The sequence below is a fragment of the Clarias gariepinus genome, chromosome 26, assembly GCF_024256425.1.
Source record: "Clarias gariepinus isolate MV-2021 ecotype Netherlands chromosome 26, CGAR_prim_01v2, whole genome shotgun sequence".
NCBI lineage: Eukaryota > Metazoa > Chordata > Actinopteri > Siluriformes > Clariidae > Clarias > Clarias gariepinus.
In genome coordinates, this window is record NC_071125.1 from 4,486,764 (window position 1) to 4,507,165 (window position 20,402).

Consider the following 20,402-nt stretch of genomic DNA (forward strand, 5'->3'; position numbering starts at 1 on the left):
ACTTCTAGAAAATATAAATATCCCTAAAAATATGTGAGTATGCTTTTACTTTGTAATTAGCAAAATACAAGCTACAATGATTTCCTACAATGGAAAATCATTGATAGTCTTTTCTGCTTTATAATAAAGCAAAATGTTTAACAAAAATAAATAATGTTTATTTTATCTTCTCAGTTTCACTGCTAGTTGGTGCGTGTCACTGCTGGTGGGTGTCCGTGGATTCAGTCAATGCCATCAGGGGTAGCTGCGTCTTGGTGCCGTGCCGCACTGTAACTTACAGTAAAGTCGCCTGGTACAAGTATGCGAGATGGGGATACCCAACTGTCTACTCTAATGAACGTAGTGAGATATTAAGTGAGTTTAGTGGAAGGACATCAGTCCCAGGATCTCGTTATAGTGGAGACTGCAGTTTAAGGATTAACAACGTCCAGGACAGTGACAGTGAGGAGGGCCTGTACGTATGGGTCTGGGATAGAGATGGGTACAACCAAGGATTTTATGAAGATCATCAAATCATCAACATATATGTCTGTGAGTATACACATATTATACTGTATTAGGGTTACTGCATGCTAATGTGTGAATAGTTTAGAGTGCACCTATGCAGAATTCTAGAGAGATTTTTTACCACCTCAAATGCAAACATATTGATACTATATTTTATATTATAGATATTATCATAAAAGACGCAGTGGCTGGTTTCACATGAGCCTTAGCAGTTGTACGATAGAGTAGACATGGTTGGTGGATGGGAATTGCTATTATTGTGTTAGGTGTTAATTCGTCCTATGATAAATCTTACAAACACATATTTTTTCTCACAGGGGATCCTACAGAGCCTGAAATATCTGTTGAAAGCAAACAAGTAGAGGGCAAGCCTTTTACTGCAACATGCAAATTCCGCCATTCCTGCCGCTCGTCTCCACCACGGATTTACTGGTACGGTGCGAGTCCCATTTCTAATGCGTTTACCAACACGAAGGACTGGGAGGAATTTTGGGAATCTCAGGCCACTGCTACATTCAGTGTAACTCAGGACACAAGTCTCAGGTGCAAGAGCTCTCTCAGTGGAACATCTTACTGGAGTACTTCAGTTTATATCAATGTCCTGTGTAAGTAAAGTTTATAAGAATGATTTTATATTGGATATCAAGTCTAAAGATGAGATCAGAAAATCTTCAGCATTTGCCTCATGACAATTACCACATGTTGCAGTTAGAGTAGCTGTTTTATTTCATGTTGCACTGTTAACATATATACTCAGCAAAAAAAGAAACGTCCTCTGACTTTCAATTGTTTTTACTTTCAGTAAACTTAATGTGTAAATATTTGTATGAACACAAAGAGTCAACAACATAAGACATAAACTAAAAATGTTTCACAATGTGTCCCTGAATGAAGGGAGGCTCAAAATCAAAAGTACCAGTCAGTATCTGGTGGCCACCAGCTGCTTGAAGTACTGCAGTGCATCTCCTCCTCATGGACTGCCTATTGCGGACAGTCTGAGCACTGATGGAGGGATTGTGTGTTCCTGGTGTGACTCGGGCAGTTGTTGTGGCCATCCTGTACCTGTCACGCAGGTGTGATATTCGGATGTACCGATCCTGTGCAGGTGTTGTTACACGTGGTCTTCCACTGCGAGGGTGATCAGCTGTCCTCACTGTCAATTTATTGCCCTAGCCCAGTGGTTCTCAAAGTGTGTGGGGCGCCCCACTAGTGGGGAATACAGACATGACAGGTGGGGCGCAATGAACGGGAGGGAATTAATGGAAAATAATAGGAAAGTACCTATTCTAATTCATGCTTTTCTTTATTGATTTATTTAATCTTTATTTTCTTTATCGGACACTCGAAACTAAATAATGACACACAAAGAAATGGATCATTAATACAAGTAAATTAAAATAACATCAGAGAAAAAGTGGAACCACAGTGCAACAATAACAGTTTAACGTCGGCATGTTAACTGCAGAGGAACAATATATAAGGAAACATTCGGTATTATATATGTCATTTAATTTATTCCAATGTGTATGCTGATGTTTCTGTATTTTTGTTAAACATTAATATTTTATTAGGCAGTACTAGTCTGGCATTTCTAGTTTTCAAGTGCAGCAACAAAGTTGCTTTTTAATCCTTCAGGCGTTGAACAGAAGGGACGATCAATATCGTTCTACGCTTTTTGTTGGTGTGCGGCTTTTTGCGATGTTCCCTAAATCATTTGTTGCGCCGTAGAAAATAATGGTGTTTATGCTTTTAAACATGTATAATTTAAGGCGGATGTAGCTTAAAGACAATGTAGAGAGGAAATATATCTGGGTATCTTATTTGCGGGTTTATTTACGCAGCTATTGAATTCTGAGATGTGAATATCAAACTAACTTTACCGCGGACACAAACAGGTGTTATGCGCTAAAATGCCCCCTGCCACGGATTGCCCAAGCGCCCCCCTCCCCCCAACACACACACACGTAATCTCTATCAAATATTATATTAGGACATACTGTACATTCAAAGGTTTATTATTATCAAATATATAATTACTATTATAATTAACCCTAGGCACGTGACAGCCGTCAAAACAAATCCCCAAAAATTATGATTTTATGGCACATTTATTTTGCAGGGGATTGTCAATGTACAAATAACAAATTATTTATCACAAATTACACTAAATAAATATTGTTTGTGGTGAAAAATTACATCAAACGATTTATAATTTATATATTTTTCCCCTATACAACCTTTTTTTATATTGCTTATTTTATAATGAAATTCATTTGTTATAATTCGTAATTTGTAAACCATAAACTTATGAGTTTATGTTCTAATATATTATTTGAAAGAGATTATGTAGGGGGGGAAATCCGTGGCAGGGGGCATTTTAGGGCATAACACCGGGTCAGTAGCGTACTGTATGTAGTGAGCATAATAACGTCAATGGATACATTTATTACATGGACCACAAAAAAGCAGGTGATTTAGCACTATCAGCCTAATCAACCAAAAAGCCAGCCGAAAGGAAAACATGATGAAGCCTACTGTATGTTGCGATTGGATTCATGGTGGGGATGGTGGGGGCAGAGGAGAGACCCATGTGTGTTTTGTGTCTTAAACCGCTGGCAGCAGACAGCACGAGACAAAACAAAGTAGGAAGACACTTAGAGACAACACACCCCAGTCACATTAATTAGCCACTCGACTTCTTTGAAAGAAAGCTCTAGATAAGTGACAAAGTAAGTCTGTTATAACAATTGCACGTGTAATTTGCCTCTGGGATTAATAAAGTTATTTGAATCTTGAATCTTTTATCTGTTTTGAACTTGGTATTATTTGATCTTATTGGCTTAGAAATTGATATTTTAATAAATAGTAAACTTGGCCGTGGGGCTTGAAAATTCGCCCACCCCCTTAAGTGGGGAATGACAGAAAATGTTTGAGAACCACTGCCCTAGCCACATCAGCAGTCCTCATGCCTCCCTGCAGCATGCCTAATGCACGTTCACGCAGATGAGCAGGGACCCTGGGCATCTTTCTTTGGGTGTTTTTCACAGTCGGTAGACAAGTCTCTTTAGTGTCATGCGTTTTTAGAACTGTGACCTTAAATGCCTACTTTCTGTAAGCTGTTAAGGTCTTAACGACTATTCCACAGGTACATGTTATTTAATTAATTTTTTTTTGCTGAGTATATAATTAGCAAATAAGCTAGAGGCTAAAAAATAAGTTTTTTACAAAAAAAAAATGTAAAAAACTTGTTTTTTTAGCCTCTAGCTTATTTGCCAATTATATATGTTAACAGTGCAACATAAAATAAAACAGCAACACAAACTGCAACATGTGGTAATTGTCATTGCAGCTGATTGGTCATGTGGTAGATCCATCGGCTGCATTTCTCTGGCAAAAATAAAGAATATCTACTGTAATGTGTAGAATAAATAGTTCAAAAAGTAACAAGTCTAATGCAGCTGAATGTAGCGAAGTTAGAGTAACGTTAAAAGTAAAAGTAAAAAGTATGCAGTAAAACTACTCAAAGATTTTTGCTCTTCAAAAAGTTACTTACATAAATGTAACGGAATAAATGTAACTTGTGTTACACCTTTGGTACTACAGTAGATATACAGTACTGTATCTAAGAAGCAGAGCTAATATTTAATAAAATAGTTAAAATATGTTTGTTAATTATGTCAAATTTGATAGAATAAGGTGAAATGATGATAAGTTATTAAAGAAAATAACATAATGGCATAACATTTTAAGTTTTTTTAAAGATTTTTAGAAGTTACATTAAAAATATGTTAAAATGTAACAATTAAACATAACATAAAATTCCAATGTTAAATGTAACAATTAAATGTTTCTGCTTTTGTATTATCAAATCAATTTATAATGCAAACCTAAGCTTAGAGTCTACAAAAAATATGTATATTACTTTAAGATGTTTACCTAAATTGTATTATGAACAGAAAGTTTATACAATAAAGTGTAAAATATAAAAATGATGCTGCATTCATAATCACACTTGATGTTTAACACGTTTCATCAGATGCACCCAAGAATGTGAAAATAACTTACACGAGAAGCAGCACTGTAGTCGAGGGTAACAACATCTCACTTCAATGTACCAGCAATAGCAACCCTACAGTCACAGCCTATGAGTGGGTCGTCACCCAAAACACCACCACCACCCGCTACAGAGAAAATCCTCTTGTCCTTCAAAATGTCAGGAGAGACACGTCTGTTTCCTGCATCGCCACTAACTCTGTTGGAACGGGCCAATCACAGCAGTTATCTCTCAGTGTCAATTGTAAGTAGCAGCTATTATCGATGTCTTTAAGTCATCTTCATGTGATTAGACTTCCGGGCCAGGGTAGGTTAAAGAAAGTATGAAAAAGTAGTGTTAATAGCCAAGTTATGGTAAGTGATGTAGTATTCTATACTGTCTCTAACTGTTATAGTGCTTATATTCAGTCACTTTGTCATCCAGCGTGTATTAGGCATTGCATAAAACATGATATCATTCCTCTTTATTATTTCATTCTGATCAAAGGTGTTGATTTCTTTTTCTTAGAATATATTATTGATTTGCTCTTTCTATTAGCATTTCTTAAGTATCAGTTAACTTGCAAATATACTGCTCAAAAAAATAAAGGTAACACTTTGTCCCATTTTGACTTGAATGGTTCTCATATGTGTATGCATGGTTCAAGTCAAACCTGGACTATGTGTTCTCTTTATTTTTTTTTGAGCAGTATAATGCAAATATATGCAAAATAATGTTTAGTGCATAATTCTTGTAAAATGAGAAAGATGCATGTAGTTGTGAATGTGATGAAGTTTTCTGTAAGGATACACTTTTATAATTTATGCTTTATGAAAAAAGTCTCCAGTGTCTCGGGTTGCTGTAACTCTGTTCCCTGAAAAGGTGGGAACGAGATGCTGCGTGAAAACACTATGGGAAACATCTTGTCATGTTGCCGGTTGTGAAGCATGTGTGTATCAAACACGCCAAATTTTTGGCTCATATAACCTCAGTCGGGTGACGTCATCTGATAAGATGCACCTGCAGGTTATAAATAGGAGTAAACAGATGTCGGGTCACGTAGGCAGTGCAGCATTGGGACTCAGCATCTCGTTCCCGCCTTTTCAGGGAACAGGGTTACAGCAAAGTAACCCGAGACGCGGTGGACGTAAATCTGAACAACACGTACTGGACACAGTAAGTGAAGTGTTTCCTGCTCGGGAGCTGTAAAAGGCGGAGGACAGAAAGCTTCAAGAACAACAGGGTGCATGGTTGAGAATGAAACTTTCGGAAGATAGTTCAGGTGAGGATGCAAAATAGCCTTGACTAGTCCTACTAGTCTAAACTGGTTATATAAGCCAAAATTTGGCGTGTTTGATACACACATGCTTCACAACCGGCAACATGAAAAGATGCTCACATAGCGTTTTCACACAGCATCGAGTGTAGCCTTTAAAAGGGAACAGATTTATCATGCAAGGGTGCGCACAATAGCTAGGAGGTCTTAGATCTAGCTCTGGGAGGCTGACTCGAGGACCTGTAAGCCCGGAGTAGCATAAACATCTAAACTATAGAATCCAACAAATGTGTGTGGAGTGGATCAACCTGCCGCACCACACACTTGCTGCAGGGGAATACCTCTGGCCAGCGCAATAGATGAGGCTAAGCCCCTGGTTAAATGAGCACTAATTCCTAGAGGCGAAGTGAGCCCACGCGCCTCGTAGGCTAGGACAATAGCATCTCTCTTGAAAGAAATAATCCGATCCGACATCTTTGAGGCAGATTGCAAAGCGCAAATCCAAAGCGCTAAGAAACAGAGCTAATATTTAATAAAATAGTTAAAATATGTTTGTTAATTATGTCAAATTTGATAGAATAAGGTGAAATGATAAATTATTATAAAGAAAATAACATAATGGCATAACATTTTAAGTTTTTTAAAGATTTTTAGAAGTTCATAAAATTCCAATGTTAAATGTAACAATAAAATTTTTCTGCTTTTGTATTATCAAATCAATTTATGATGCAAACCTAAGCTTAGAGTCTACAAAAAATATGTATATTACTTTAAGATATTTACCTAAATTGTATTATGGACATACAGTTTATACAATAAAGTGTAGAGTATAAAAATGATGCTGCATTCATAATCACACTTGATGTTTAACACGTTTCATCAGATGCACCCAAGAATGTGAAAATAACTTACACGAGAAGCAGCACTGTAGTCGAGGGTAATGACATCTCACTTCAATGTACCAGCAATAGCAACCCTACAGTCATAGCCTATGAGTGGGTCGTCACCCAAAACACCACCACCACCCGCTACAGAGAAAATCCTCTTGTCCTTCAAAATGTCAGGAGAGACACGTCTGTTTCCTGCATCGCCACTAACTCTGTTGGAACGGGCCAATCACAGCAGTTATCTCTCAGTGTCAATTGTAAGTAGCAGCTATTATCGATGTCTTTAAGTCATCTTCATGTGATTAGACTTCCGGGCCAGGGTAGGTTAAAGAAAGTATGAAAAAGTAGTGTTAATAGCCAAGTTATGGTAAGTGATGTAGTATTCTATACTGTCTCTAACTGTTATAGTGCTTATATTCAGTCACTTTGTCATCCAGCGTCTATTAGGCATTGCATAAAACATGATATTATTCCTCTTTATTATTTCATTCTGATCAAAGGTGTTGATTTCTTTTTCTAAGAATATATTATTGATTTGCTCTTTCTATTAGCATTTCTTAAGTATCAGTTAACTTGCAAATATACTGCTCAAAAAAATAAAGGTAACACTTTGTCCCAGTTTGACTTGAATGGTTCTCATATGTGTATGCATGGTTCAAGTCAAACCTGGACTCTGTGTTCTCTTTATTTTTTTGAGCAGTATAATGCAAATATATGCAAAATAATGTTTAATGCATAATTCTTGTAAAATGAGAAAGATGCATGTAGTTGTGAATGTGATGAAGTTTTCTGTAAGGATACACTTTTATAATTTATGCTTTATGAAAAAAGTCTCCAGTGTCAGTCATTTGTAACCATCTTTCATCTTTGTCACCACATGGATGTCTTCACTTCATGTTTTTTCATTAGCATGACAAGATGCATGCTTTTGCTGTAGTAAAAATTCTAAATTGATCTTGGCCACCCGGCAGCTCCTGTCATAAAACATCTACCAATCAGGGAAAGTAAAGATTATCACATTAATGTGGGTCAGGTTAGTTTGGGGAACGTCTCGGGTTGCTGTAACCCTGTTCCCTGAAAAGGCGGGAACGAGATGATGCGTGAAAACACTATGGGAAACATCTTGTCATGTTGCCGATTGTGAACCATGTGTGTATCAAACACGCCAAATTTTTGGCTTATATAACCTCGGTCGGGTCATCTGATAAGATGCACCTGCAGGTTATAAATAGGAGTGAACAGATGTCCGGTCACGTAGGCAGTGCAGCATTGGGACTCAGCATCTCGTTCCCGCCTTTTCAGGGAACAGGGTTACAGCAAAGTAACCCGAGACGCGGTGGACGTAAATCTGAACAACACGTACTGGACACAGTAAGTGAAGTCTCTCCTGCTCGGGAGCTGTAAAAGGCGGAGGACAGAAAGCTTCAAGAACAACAGGGTGCATGGTTGAGAATGAAACTTTCGGAAGATAGTTCAAGTGAGGATGCAAAATAGCCTTGACTAGTCCTACTAGTCTAAACTGGTTATATAAGCCAAAATTTGGCGTGTTTGATACACACATGCTTCACAACCAGCAACATGAAAAGATGTTCCCATAGCGTTTTCACACAGCATCGAGTGTAGCCTTTGAAAGGGAACAGATTTATCATGCAAGGGTGCGCACAATAGCCAGGAGGTTTTAGATCTAGCTCTGGGAGGCTGACTCGAGGACCTGTAAGCCCGGAGTAGCATAAACATCTAAACTATAGAATCTAACAAATGTGTGCGGAGTGGATCAACCTGCCGCACCACACACTTGCTGCAGGGAAATACCTCTGGCCAGCACAATAGATGAGGCAAACCCCCTGGTTAAATGAGCCCTAATTCCTAGAGGTGAAGTGAGCCCACGTGCCTCGTAGGCTAGGACAATAGCATCTCTCTTGAAAGAAGTAACTATAAGAAAAACCATCTTAAGTGTCAGAAGCCAAACAGGCGCTGACTCTAATGGTTTGGAAGGGGTGTCAACCAGACCCCGTCAGTCAGAACATGACAAGCCGAAATAGCGGCTACGTACATTCTGAGGGTACTAGGGCATAAGCCCGAGGGCAACTTTTCTTGCAAAACTCCAGCACTGAAACAATTCGGCAGTGGACTGGGTCTACATGTTTCGCCATGCACAACATTCAAATACCCTCACCTTGAGGGCATTAGTTCTTCTAGTGCGTGAAAGTTCCAGGGCTCCCAACTTTATATAGAATAAAATATATATAATAGAATGTAAATCGCCCTGAGGGACAGGGACTCGCCCTGTGCCCCAAGCAGAACCTGGTGGGCTAGCTTATTCAATCGGCGCGAGCACAGTCCGCCCTGGTGATTATGTACAAGACTACTGTAATGTTGTCCACCTGCACTAGGACATGGTAGCCTCAACTGCTGGAGGAGGTGTTTCAGGGCAAAAATAAAGCCATCAGTTCGGGGCAATTGATGTGACACACGAGAAGATGGCCTCTCCAGCTCCCTTGGGACTGCGACTGAGCCAAAATCAGCCAGTTGCCTATGTTATACAAAATACGGATACATTTTGTATATGTGCGGGTGACAGAGCTAGGCCAAATAGAAGGACCCGATAATGGTAAGCTTCGCCCCCAAAAGTGAACCTCAGGAACTTCCTGTGTTGTGGAAATATTTCTATGTGAAAATATGCATCTTTAAGATCGATTGTCACAAACCAATCCCCTAGTTGGATTTGAGAACAATCGTTTCACAGTCAACATTTTGAAACTGTACTTTTTAGATAGCGGTTAAGCCCGTGAAAATCTAAAATTGGACGCAGCCCCCACGTTTTTCTTGGAATCAAGAAATACTGGCTGTAGTAGCCTGACTCTCTGTCTGGTAGGGGAACATGTTCTATGACCCCTTTTTTCTTGGGCGGATGTCGCCCCCACCATCCTGAGCGAATGAGCCTCAGGAGTTCTTCTTTGTGAAGAAGAGAGTACGCCGATCCGACATCTTTGAGGCAGATTGCAAAGCACGGCGCGCCGCACTCCAGTCTTTGCGAAGGCTTGTTCGTATAGCTTTGCCTCCGGAAACCTAGTGGCGGCCGAGTTAACGGTGTCGCCAAACAGGCCGGAAGGTGAGATGGGGGCATCAAGGAGGAATCTACGATCCTTACCCTTGATGCCTGTGAGATTCAGCCACAAGTGCCTCTGTGCGAAAACCATTGCAGCCATAGAAAGGCCAATAGCCTGGGCCGTCTGCTTTGTTGCACGAAGAGACAAGTCTGTGGCTCAGCGTAATTCCAAGAACGCCTGATCCTCAAGAGCCCCGCCAGTGCTCAAGTCTTTCAGCAGGTCAGTCTGGTAAGCCTGCAAAACCGCCATTGTGTGCAGTGCAGCACCAGCTTGACCTGCTGCCTGAAAAGCTTTTCTCCCCAGGGAAGATGAAAGTCTACACAGTTAAAAGGATTTGTTGGCTTTTTCAGGGAGGATGATGTCCCAGGAGAGAGATAGCCCGCAAGCATCTCTTCTATCTGGGGCATCATCATATAACCCCGCGCTTCCGCTAAACAATGTTAGAAAAAATCTAAATCTATGGCATGAAAAACACAGGATAAATATGGCTTGCTCCATGAAAGGGTTAACCCATCATGGAGGTCGCTAAAGAAGGGAAGAGAGCTTTATTAAGGCTCTCTCCCCTTTCCTTTATTGGTTTCCTTCACATGCTTTACAACCGGCAACACAAAAGATGTTCCCATAGCGTTTTCACGCAGCATCGAGTGTAGCTTTTGAAAGGGAACGGGATGGGATCAATTTTGCAAATACTGTGAATACGTACATGTACATGTACATGTGCTTTCTCAAATTTTTTATTCTTAATAAATTTGCGAAAATCTCAAGTTAACTTTTATGTTGTCATTATGTGTGTTGTGTGTAGAATTCTACGTAAAAAATGAATTTAATTTTAAGCCTGTGACATAACAAAATGTGGAAAAAGTGATGCGCTGTGAATACTTTCTCGGATGCACTGTATATATATATATATATATATATATATATATATACACACACACACTCACCTAAAGAATTATTAGGAACACCATACTAATACGGTGTTTGACCCCCTTTCGCCTTCAGAACTGCCTTAGTTCTACGTGGCATTCATTCAACAAGGTGCTGAAAGCATTTTTAAAAATGTTGGCCCATATTGATAGGATGGCATCTTGCAGTTGATGGAGATTTGTGGGATGCACATCCAGGGCAAAAAGCTCCCATTCTACCACATCCCAAAGATGCTCTATTGGGTTGAGATCTGGTGACTGTGTGGGCCATTTTAGTACAGTGAACTCATTGTCATGTTCAAGAAACCAATTTGAAATGATTCGAGCTTTGTGACATGGTGCATTATCCTGCTAGAAGTAGCCATCAGTAGAGGTTGGGTACATGGTGGTCATAAAGGGATGGACATGGTCAGAAACAACGCTCAGGTAGCCCGTGGCATTTAAACAATGCTCAATTGGCACTAAGGGGCCTAAAGTGTGCAAGAAAACATCCTCCACACCATTACACCACCACCACCACCAGCCTGCACAGTGGTAACAAGGCATGATGAATCCATGTTCTCGATCTGTTTACGCCAAATTCTGACTCTACTATTTGAATGTCACAACAGAAATCGAGACTCATCAGACTAGGCAACATTTTTCCAGTCTTCAACTGTCCAATTTTGGTGAGTTTGTGCAAATCGTAGCCTCTTTTTCCTATTTGTAGTGGAGATGAGTGGTACCCGGTGGGGTCTTCTGCTGTTGTAGCCCATCCGCCTTATTGTTGTGCGTGTTGTGGCTTGACAAATGCTTTGCAAATTGTAACACTAAATGCACATTGGTTGTGGCAACTATAATTCTCCTTTATCACACCACTATATATATATAGCTTGGCAACTATAATTCTCCTTTATCACACCACTATATATATATAGCTTGTTTTTAGCAGTATTGAACTTGCATGAACCAGAGGGGTGTCTGTCTTTCTTTTCCCCAAAACATTCCTGTCAAATCATATACAGTTAAACCTTGGATTGCAAGCATAATTCATTCCCGAAGCTAAAATGAATATCAAAATCAAAGCGAATTTCCAAAAAAGAAGAAATAATTTAAATTCTTATGATTTGCTCCACAGCCCAAAAATATTAATATTAAAATAATATGTTTTATAAAAAATTTACCAAATTAACCATGGTCACAATGGTATAGTAAACAGTACACACACACACAGATGCTGACTGTAATAGTGACGCACTGAGACAGAGTATGAGAGAAGATTACCTACAATCCCACAGCACAAGAGAGAGAGAAGAACCATTGGCTCAGTTGTAATCACATAATGCTCGGCAGACAAAGCGTATTTATACTTAAGTACTTGCATATCAGGACCATGCTCATTTAACAAGTTAAAATTAGTTTAAAAGTTTTGTTCGTCTCACAAAGCGCTCGCAGACTAAGTTTGCCAAGACAGACAAGGTTGCCAAATATTTTGGACGTCACTGTTAATCCTTAAGATGACATACATAAGATAGGTAGGTAAGTGCATGACCAGTGCTGTCACAGACATGTTTTGACCTGCTTTTGGGATCAACATGGGACTCGCGTCGGGGGACATGGAACCGTACAAGGCTGCGTCATACAGCGTCCGGAAGGTGGTGAAAGAGGCGAAGCAGCGCTACGGGAGAAAACTAGAGTCACAACTCCAACAGAGTGACTCTAGGAGCCTCTGGCAGGGATTAAGGACAATAACGGATTATAAAGCACCAACAACCAGTATGACGAACGCAGACGTGACTCTGGCAGATGAGCTGTTTTTTCTCTAAGCATTTCACTGCATATCGTACTGTGTATGACTGTGTATGTGACAAATAAAATTTGAATTTAAATTTAAAAGGCACATATATTGTGTTAATGGTATGTACCGTACATATGATAAAATGTTTTTGTTGTCCTAAATTAGAAATGCAGAATTTTATTTATATATATATATATATACGTAAGACATCAAGGTTTAGGATTATTTGCCTAAAACATTTTTCCTGTTTTATAGGGTACAAAAATTAAGCTGTACTTATAAACATATTTTATGTTTCACACATTCTATCAGATGCCCCAACAGATGTGAAAGTAGATTACACAGGAAGCAGCTCTGTGGTCGAGGGTGGCCAGATCTCACTTACATGTAACAGCATGAGCAGGCCTGCACCCACGTACTATGAGTGGTTAATTTTCCCAAACAGCACCACCTTCAGTCCCAGTGGAAGTACTGTTGTCCTTCTAGATGTGAGGAGAAACACATCTGTTTCCTGCATCGTCAATAACTCTATCGGACAGGGTGAATCAAAGCAGCTGTTTCTCAATGTCCATTGTGAGTAGTCTTAATGTGTTTTGCTGTTATGTTTCTTTTGGAAAATTCCTGAGCAGTGTATTATAGTGATCTGTGTTAAAGTGGAAATCTAAGATAAACACCTAGATTATACATCTGAGCAAGTGAGGGTTGAAGGTCTTGCTCAAGGGCACAACAATGTCAGCTTGGTAGGACTAGTTATTTTACCCTAACCACACTTTACAACTGTGATGAGCAGAAAAGCATTTCAGAGAGCACAACATGTTCAATGTTTAAGTTAATAAAGATACAACAGGTTCCTGTTCTTGCCTGCCATAAAATACCAATGGTAAATGAAACTATTTAATTTTCCTGTTTTTTTTTACATTAAATTAATGTATGATGCAAACCTATGTTAAATCTATAAAAATATATATGTTTATGACTTTAAGACCTTTGATTTAATTGTATTAAGAAAGGAAAAAGGGTTTTGTTGTATATAAAAATGATGCTGCATTCATAATCACACTTGATGTTTAACATGTTTCATCAGATGCACCGAAAAATGTAAGAATAGAATACACAAGAAGCACCACTGTAGTCGAGGGTAACAACATCTCACTTCAATGTACCAGCAACAGCAACCCTACAGTCACAGCCTATGAGTGGGTCGTCACCCAAAACACCACCACCACCCGCTACAGAGAAAATCCTCTTGTCCTTCAAAATGTCAGGAGAGACACGGCTGTCTCCTGCAGCGCCACTAACTCTGTTGGAACGGGCCAATCACAGCAGTTATCTCTCAGTGTCAATTGTAAGTAGCAGCTATCCATCAATGTCTTTCTTGATGTGACTAGATTTTGTTTAGACCCCTGAGCATGGTAGGTTACAGAAAGTATGAAAAAATGTAATAAAATTAAAAAAAAAAAGGATTGTTTGCTTTGTTAATTGTCAGGTTATGTAGTATGATATACGTATAGTTCTTATACAGTATTTAGTCACTTTGTCATCTAGCAGGCATCAAACATTCTATAAAACAGATTTCTACTTAAATTTAAGTTGTTTCTTTCAATTCTGATGTTTTCTTGAAGTGTATTATTAATTTGCTCTTTCAATTAGCATTTTTAAGTATCAGTTAACTTACAATGATTTGTATGCAGAAAGTTCTGTGTAAAGTTAGAAAGAAGCAGTTAGTTGTGAATATGGTGAAGTTTTCTGTAGGGAGACACTTTTATAATTCATGCTTTATAAAATAAGTCTCCAGTGTCAGCCCTCTGTAACCATCTTTTATCTTTGTCACCACACGAACGTCTTCACTTTATGTTTTTTTCAGTAGCATGACAAGATGCAACCTTTTTAAAAAAAATTTAATTTTCTTCCTAAATTGATCTTTGCTACCCGCCAGCCTCTGTCACAAAACATCTACCAGTCAGGGAGAGTGAAGATTATCACATTAATGTGTGTTTGGTTAGTTTGGGAAACAGTGTATTTAATTACTTTAGCTACATTTTCCATCGCTTGCTTTACTTTTCCATTCTTTTTGTATCTGCTTAAAAAAATGGCAAAATAAAGAAATAAACTTTAATAATTAAGTTGATTTTCATCTTGTAATACGTAAGAACATTCAGTTCATATGAATACTGAAAGGTACTTTGCAAAATGTGATGACATACAACCTATAATTGAACAAGAAGTCAATTTAATGTTAGCATATACAGATCTGGCCTTTAAAAATGCACGTTTTCGGAAAAGGGATCCCACGACTTGCCGCGGTTGCGCGCGGCAAGCTGTGAAAATGCCCTTCAATACCTGTAGGGGGCAGTCGTGTTTCAGTCTAAAGTATTGTGTGTCTACTGAAGCCGAAAAATGTTATGTCTCTTAGGCGCCCATTGACAACAAGCGACAGAGCTCATAAACGTGTCAAGCTCAAACTGATATGTATTTATTCTTCATTTTCATTCAGAATTATTATTATTAGTAGTAGTAGTTCTCAGAATTTATTAATATTATTGTAACGCACCCGCGCGTGTGCAAAAGGACTACAAAGATGTATGACGTTGGCCTATAACAGTATTGTTTTATTGTTTTTATGCGCTTTAAACGCAGACGGGTACTGGTGGCTCAGTGGTAGGTGATTCGCCCGCCATGCGGGAGACCCGGTTTCGATTCCCAGCCAGTGCTCAATATGCTGGTGCTATTCGCTAAAACGCCATAGATATAGCCATTACATTATCAAGTTATGCTTCAGTACTAAATGCATGTTTGCAATTGAGATTTTTTTTGCTTAAGCTATGAAACACAATAGCACTCACCTCACAGTTGCTATAATTTAATAATTATCATAAGCAAAAAGTGTAAAACAAAGGATTCACATTTATTACATTTTCACCCAGAGCGAAATTCGAACCAGGGTCTGGACGATTTTATAGGATATACGGATATTATACGGATATTATTTAAGCAACGCCACACAACGTGGAAAGCGGCAAAAATGCTTCAATTTCATTGGCTGTCACTGAGTGTCAGCTATTCACGACTGGCAGAATCCCCGGGCTTCGACTGCGCTTTCTCCATTCGTTATTACAGGGGCGGACTGGGACCAAAAAGTGGCCGTGGACTTCCTGGCCCACAGCAGCCCACACCATAATACATTGGCTCATTAATGTAGAGATACATTTTTAACACCAGTTACTAGTATAAAAATATAACACAATGCAGAAATCAATGCTATTTAAACATGTTATTTGAAGTATCACTGAACATATATTGGGTCAAAGAAACGGAAAAAAAAGAACATCAAGACAAACAACATATAAATCTATAAAGACAATATTTTAAAAGGAATGGCAATAAAACTGAACAGGTAAGCTGAAATAAAATCAGTAGCAGCAGTAGCTCACGCTAGTAAACTAGTTACTTATTTTAATTATTATGGTAGTCAATATTAACACGAAATAATGCTGAGAAACATTATTTCAATTAATATTGACCACCATCATAATAACTAGCACAAGTTAATGCTGCTACTAATTTTATTCTGTTTGATTGCCATTCTTTTTACTTGGCTCTGGTAGATCAGGGGAGACGTGTTGGTCATCATCAGCATGTATTATGATGTGGGATGTGGTGCGCTGCTGGGTCCAGCCTCACTGTCCCTGACCTGTTATAGACAGAATCTGTTCATTTGAAGCATTTCACAGCATTTACCTCTAAAGCTTTTTCTTATTTTCGCGTAACCTTTTCTTCTTCCTCCTTTTCATTCATGGAAATTATTATTAATTTGCTCAGAAAATTCGCTGCATCGAGAAAGGATCAATATCTAAAAATTTAAAGATGCCCACGTGTGTGGACAAAGAATACAAAAGTGTATAATCTTTAATAAAGTTAGCCTAATACAATATTGTTTCCAATGCTGAAGCAAACATGATTTTGTTTTAGTCTATTCTTTGAATACAACGCGACAGCGCGCTCCGAGGTGAAGCGCACCCACAGTTACTGTAATCCCCCATCTCACCTTTACAACAGGTGTGAAGTCATCAAACCGGTTTCGCTGCTGGGGGAATTCACAGAATTGGGGGTTTTAAAACAAATTAACCGAGCAGACTTCAGACAGGGGGTTTGGTTGGTTAGAAGTGCCGCTGACGGGGGGTGGGGCGGGAGGGAGTCTCGCCCGGGGAGCAATTCAGTGTAGAACCGCCACTGCCTATTTTCCACCACATCACGTACTTCCCTGATCTCTGACTAAACTCCGCGCTTTGCTTTTATAATGTGGAGCAAGCCCGAGATCATATTAACGTAGCATTCATCATTCAAAGTTATTCATATCAGTGTATAGTAAGTGTGATTTGAAAAGTGCTATAACTCCACCTGCTACAGTTTCAGCCCAGTGGAACAATCTGACTACATGTGAAGTGCCATGAAAAAGTATTTGCCCCTTCCTATTTTTTTTCTTTGCATATTTGTCACACTTGTATAGGTGGAATTTTACCTAAACACTTTAGGTGAGAACGTATAGGTTTATATGTATAGGTGAGAACAGCTGATTCACACTTGGGGAGAGTGAATAATTTGCATTTGAATGTTGTCTGGCATTGTAAGCACACGCAGTGACACTAAAAGAACAATAGGATTAATAGGAATAGGAGGCACTAAAGAGGAGGATTTTAATTTAGACTATAAAAAAATTAACCTGCGTCTATTTTTAGGCGTGCCAGCTGCCACTTTTTAGTCTTATAATGCCCACATGACACGCTGGTACAGAGCTGGACATAGCTCATCCATGCCAATGATCCCGGGTTTGCACCCTGCGCTATAAAATACGAGTACGACGGCCATCCGCGGACAGCAGCTCCTGCCTCCGTCCGCTCGCGCTGGCTCTTCTTTGAAGTCTCTGGGGCACGTTCCATTTGCCCCGTTTGCATGCCGCACTTTCGCGTTGTGTGCGCGCGTCTCACTCACACCGCGTAGTAAAATCCACTGTAAACCAACAAACCCCGAGTATTTTATAGCGCGGATTGGAAGCCCAGGATTATTAGCAAGGAGAGCTCTTCTTCACTATTCGTGCCTAATTCCACAGCCCCGCTTCTTCGCATATCTGAAGGAGAGGCCGCCTAAATAGTGAGCGAGGAGCGATATTGATTTGGGCGCACGCCGTGACAGGCTAAAAAAAAACTATTGTCCTCAAAAATGTAACAGATGAGGACTCTGATTAATGTGCAAAAACTATATAATAAAACTATATAAGACTACATGCCTTTATAAGACTCAACTTTTATTTAAGCGCACTCACAATAACGAAAAAACGTGATTTTATAAATGTTTGAAAGAAAATAAGCTGCGCTGTTCTGTATTGTTTTTGGTGAACTTGAGCGCGTCAGAAAATGAACGCAAAAGTTTTTTCAAATGGTCAGAGTCAGTCTGCTTGCTGTTTTCCCGATGCGTTCATAATCATTAGTCTACTTCTGCCGGTGCGCTCTGGAAAACTCTATGCATGCGGCTGAGTGCTGATTAAAACTATGGAGTAAATTAAAGAGGAGAATCACGATGCCGAATCGAAGTCCTGAGCCCAAACCTCATTTAAATTCAATTAACAAATACTATAAGTAAAAAAAAACAATAGCCCACGTTTAGAAACCGTTTATAAATTCTTTCCGACATGAGTTGGCCCGGTGTTATGCGCAAATCGCCGGGAGATTTCCTGAAGCTCCGAAATCACTGGGGCATTTTTTCTAAATAGATGCTATTGTTAATAACTGATGGAGGTTTTGGGCTGTATACACACACATTTTTGAGGGGTTTAAAACGAATTAGTCCGAGCAGACCTACATGAAAGGTGAGAAGTGAGTAACTGCGCGTGCTGTCGTGGTGTATATACTGTACAACAAACGTTTATCAACCTTTTGATAAAAACGCTGCCTTTTGTAAAGTGAAAGTACTTTACAAAAGACAAACTGCTTTATTTTAGTCATGAATTCACAATCACATCACATTCCAGCTATTATTTCCAGCCGTGGTTAAATAATGTATGAAATAATTATTAAATGCTGGACACAAACAGCAAATATGATGATTATTATAAAAAGCCAGAAGAAGTTCATGGTCATAAAATAATATTTACTTAATAATATAATATATATAGTTCATTCATGTCTTCTGATGATGTCGACACATTTTTTCCTTTAAATAAGATATGTTGGCATATTCACGAATCAGGACATTCGCATAGTTAAGACTATCAGATAGCCAGCTATCAGGAAATTAAATTAATTTCAACACCATGTAAACCGAGACATTGCCATGTCTTTGACTGTTTTGTCCCTGTTAAAACATTACAAAAAATATATAAGAAACTTATTAAGAATTTTAAAGCACGAATTTGGGCAGCTCATTTCATTATAATGAAAAAAATATGAAGCACATGTACACACATTTATCATGAAAGATCTGTTGTAAAGCAAAATAAAATTCATGTTTGCTTCAGCATTGGGAACAATATTGTTTTAGACTAAGTAATTATACACAATTCTTGTTTGTACAGTACTTGCTCCGGCGTTTAAATAAAGTCCTTCCATGCGCCATCTGGCGGATATTCAGTGAAGCACAACACATTTATTTAAATTCCCGAATGTTGCTTCCTGATTTATTTTTATTTTTTGCTGATTCAGATCAAAGAATGAATGAAATTTTATTATTACACAAAGACAACCAGAGTAAATACAAAGTGTTGTTTTTAATTGATGATTTTATTTATTAAAAGAGGAAAGTTGTCATTAATAAAACGTAAGCTTAATCAATTAACTTGGAGCCAAAAAATCAAAACACAAGCATTTAAACATGTGATTGTCAAAACTATCATTTGATCCTTTAAATAATTTAACAGTATTGTAGTTTTGTATGACTAAGCACCAGTTTCTCTCTCTCTCACACACAAGCAGACACTTAAACACAGACACAGACACACACACACACACACACAAATCAACAAAGTACTATTATGGCATTTAGCATCGATTTATAACCTTTTACCCAAGCATGTAGGTGAAGCCACAAAGTCTAATAAAAAAAAAAATAAGCTTCTTCTTTAAATTAAAAATGAAATTACACGAATTGGGTAAAGAACACGTTTATTATGATGGCCAGGGGTAGCTCAGTGGTTAAGGCATTGGACTATGGTTCGGAAGATCCCAGGTTCAAACCCCACAACCACCAAGTTGCCACTGTTGGGCCCTTGAGCAAGGCCCTTAACCCTCAACTGCATTACTACAGATGTGTAATGAGATAAAAATGTAAGTCGCTCTGGATAAGAGCGTCTGCCAAATGTAAATGTAAATTATAATCATGAAAGAATTTCCAAAACTGCCATGTTAAACTGAATCCGTAGTTTTCATTGTGTCTCTGCTGAGAGGATTTGTGCGCATGTAACTTACCTTCAGTTCTCCTATTTTTTTTAAATAAGTCAAAAGCTGTGATTGAACTGTTCTCTTGGCCATTGCGAAAATGCGAACAGTGCGAAAAATGAGGCAAACTAGCCTGAGCTTGAAAGCAGCGTGTTACAATATTGAATTCTGATTGGTTAATCTCCCTTATTAGTTTGAAGATGATCATACAGTACAGAGGAAGGTTTAATTATTTTATTTTTTATGACAAATATTACATAATGCACAGCATTATTAAGTTGCCATCTAAATTGGATGGTAAGAGGGGATTATAGGTTGGTTGGTTGTAATTTTTATTTTTTTAAAAATTTAAATATTTTCTTCCATGCAGTGTGTCATGTAGCTGTATGTGAACATAAACTATCTGCACTATCTGTAACGCCGACAGTGCACAATAAATGAAGTTTTTGTCTCTTAAAA

General features: G+C 38.6%; 1 protein-coding gene across 1 annotated transcript in view; it reads left to right on the plus strand.

Annotated features, from left to right (window-relative positions):
* The first annotated feature begins 302 nt into the window (after positions 1-302).
* Positions 303-20,402, plus strand: part of LOC128514119 (B-cell receptor CD22-like) — a 131,913-nt gene continuing 111,813 nt past the window's right edge. The window contains exons 1-6 of the mRNA XM_053487817.1: positions 303-531; positions 825-1,112; positions 4,544-4,804; positions 6,700-6,960; positions 12,829-13,089; positions 13,601-13,861. Of these exons, the coding sequence (XP_053343792.1) occupies positions 12,912-13,089; positions 13,601-13,861 (439 nt within the window). The 5' untranslated portion in view covers positions 303-531; positions 825-1,112; positions 4,544-4,804; positions 6,700-6,960; positions 12,829-12,911. The remainder of the gene's footprint in view (positions 532-824; positions 1,113-4,543; positions 4,805-6,699; positions 6,961-12,828; positions 13,090-13,600; positions 13,862-20,402) is intronic.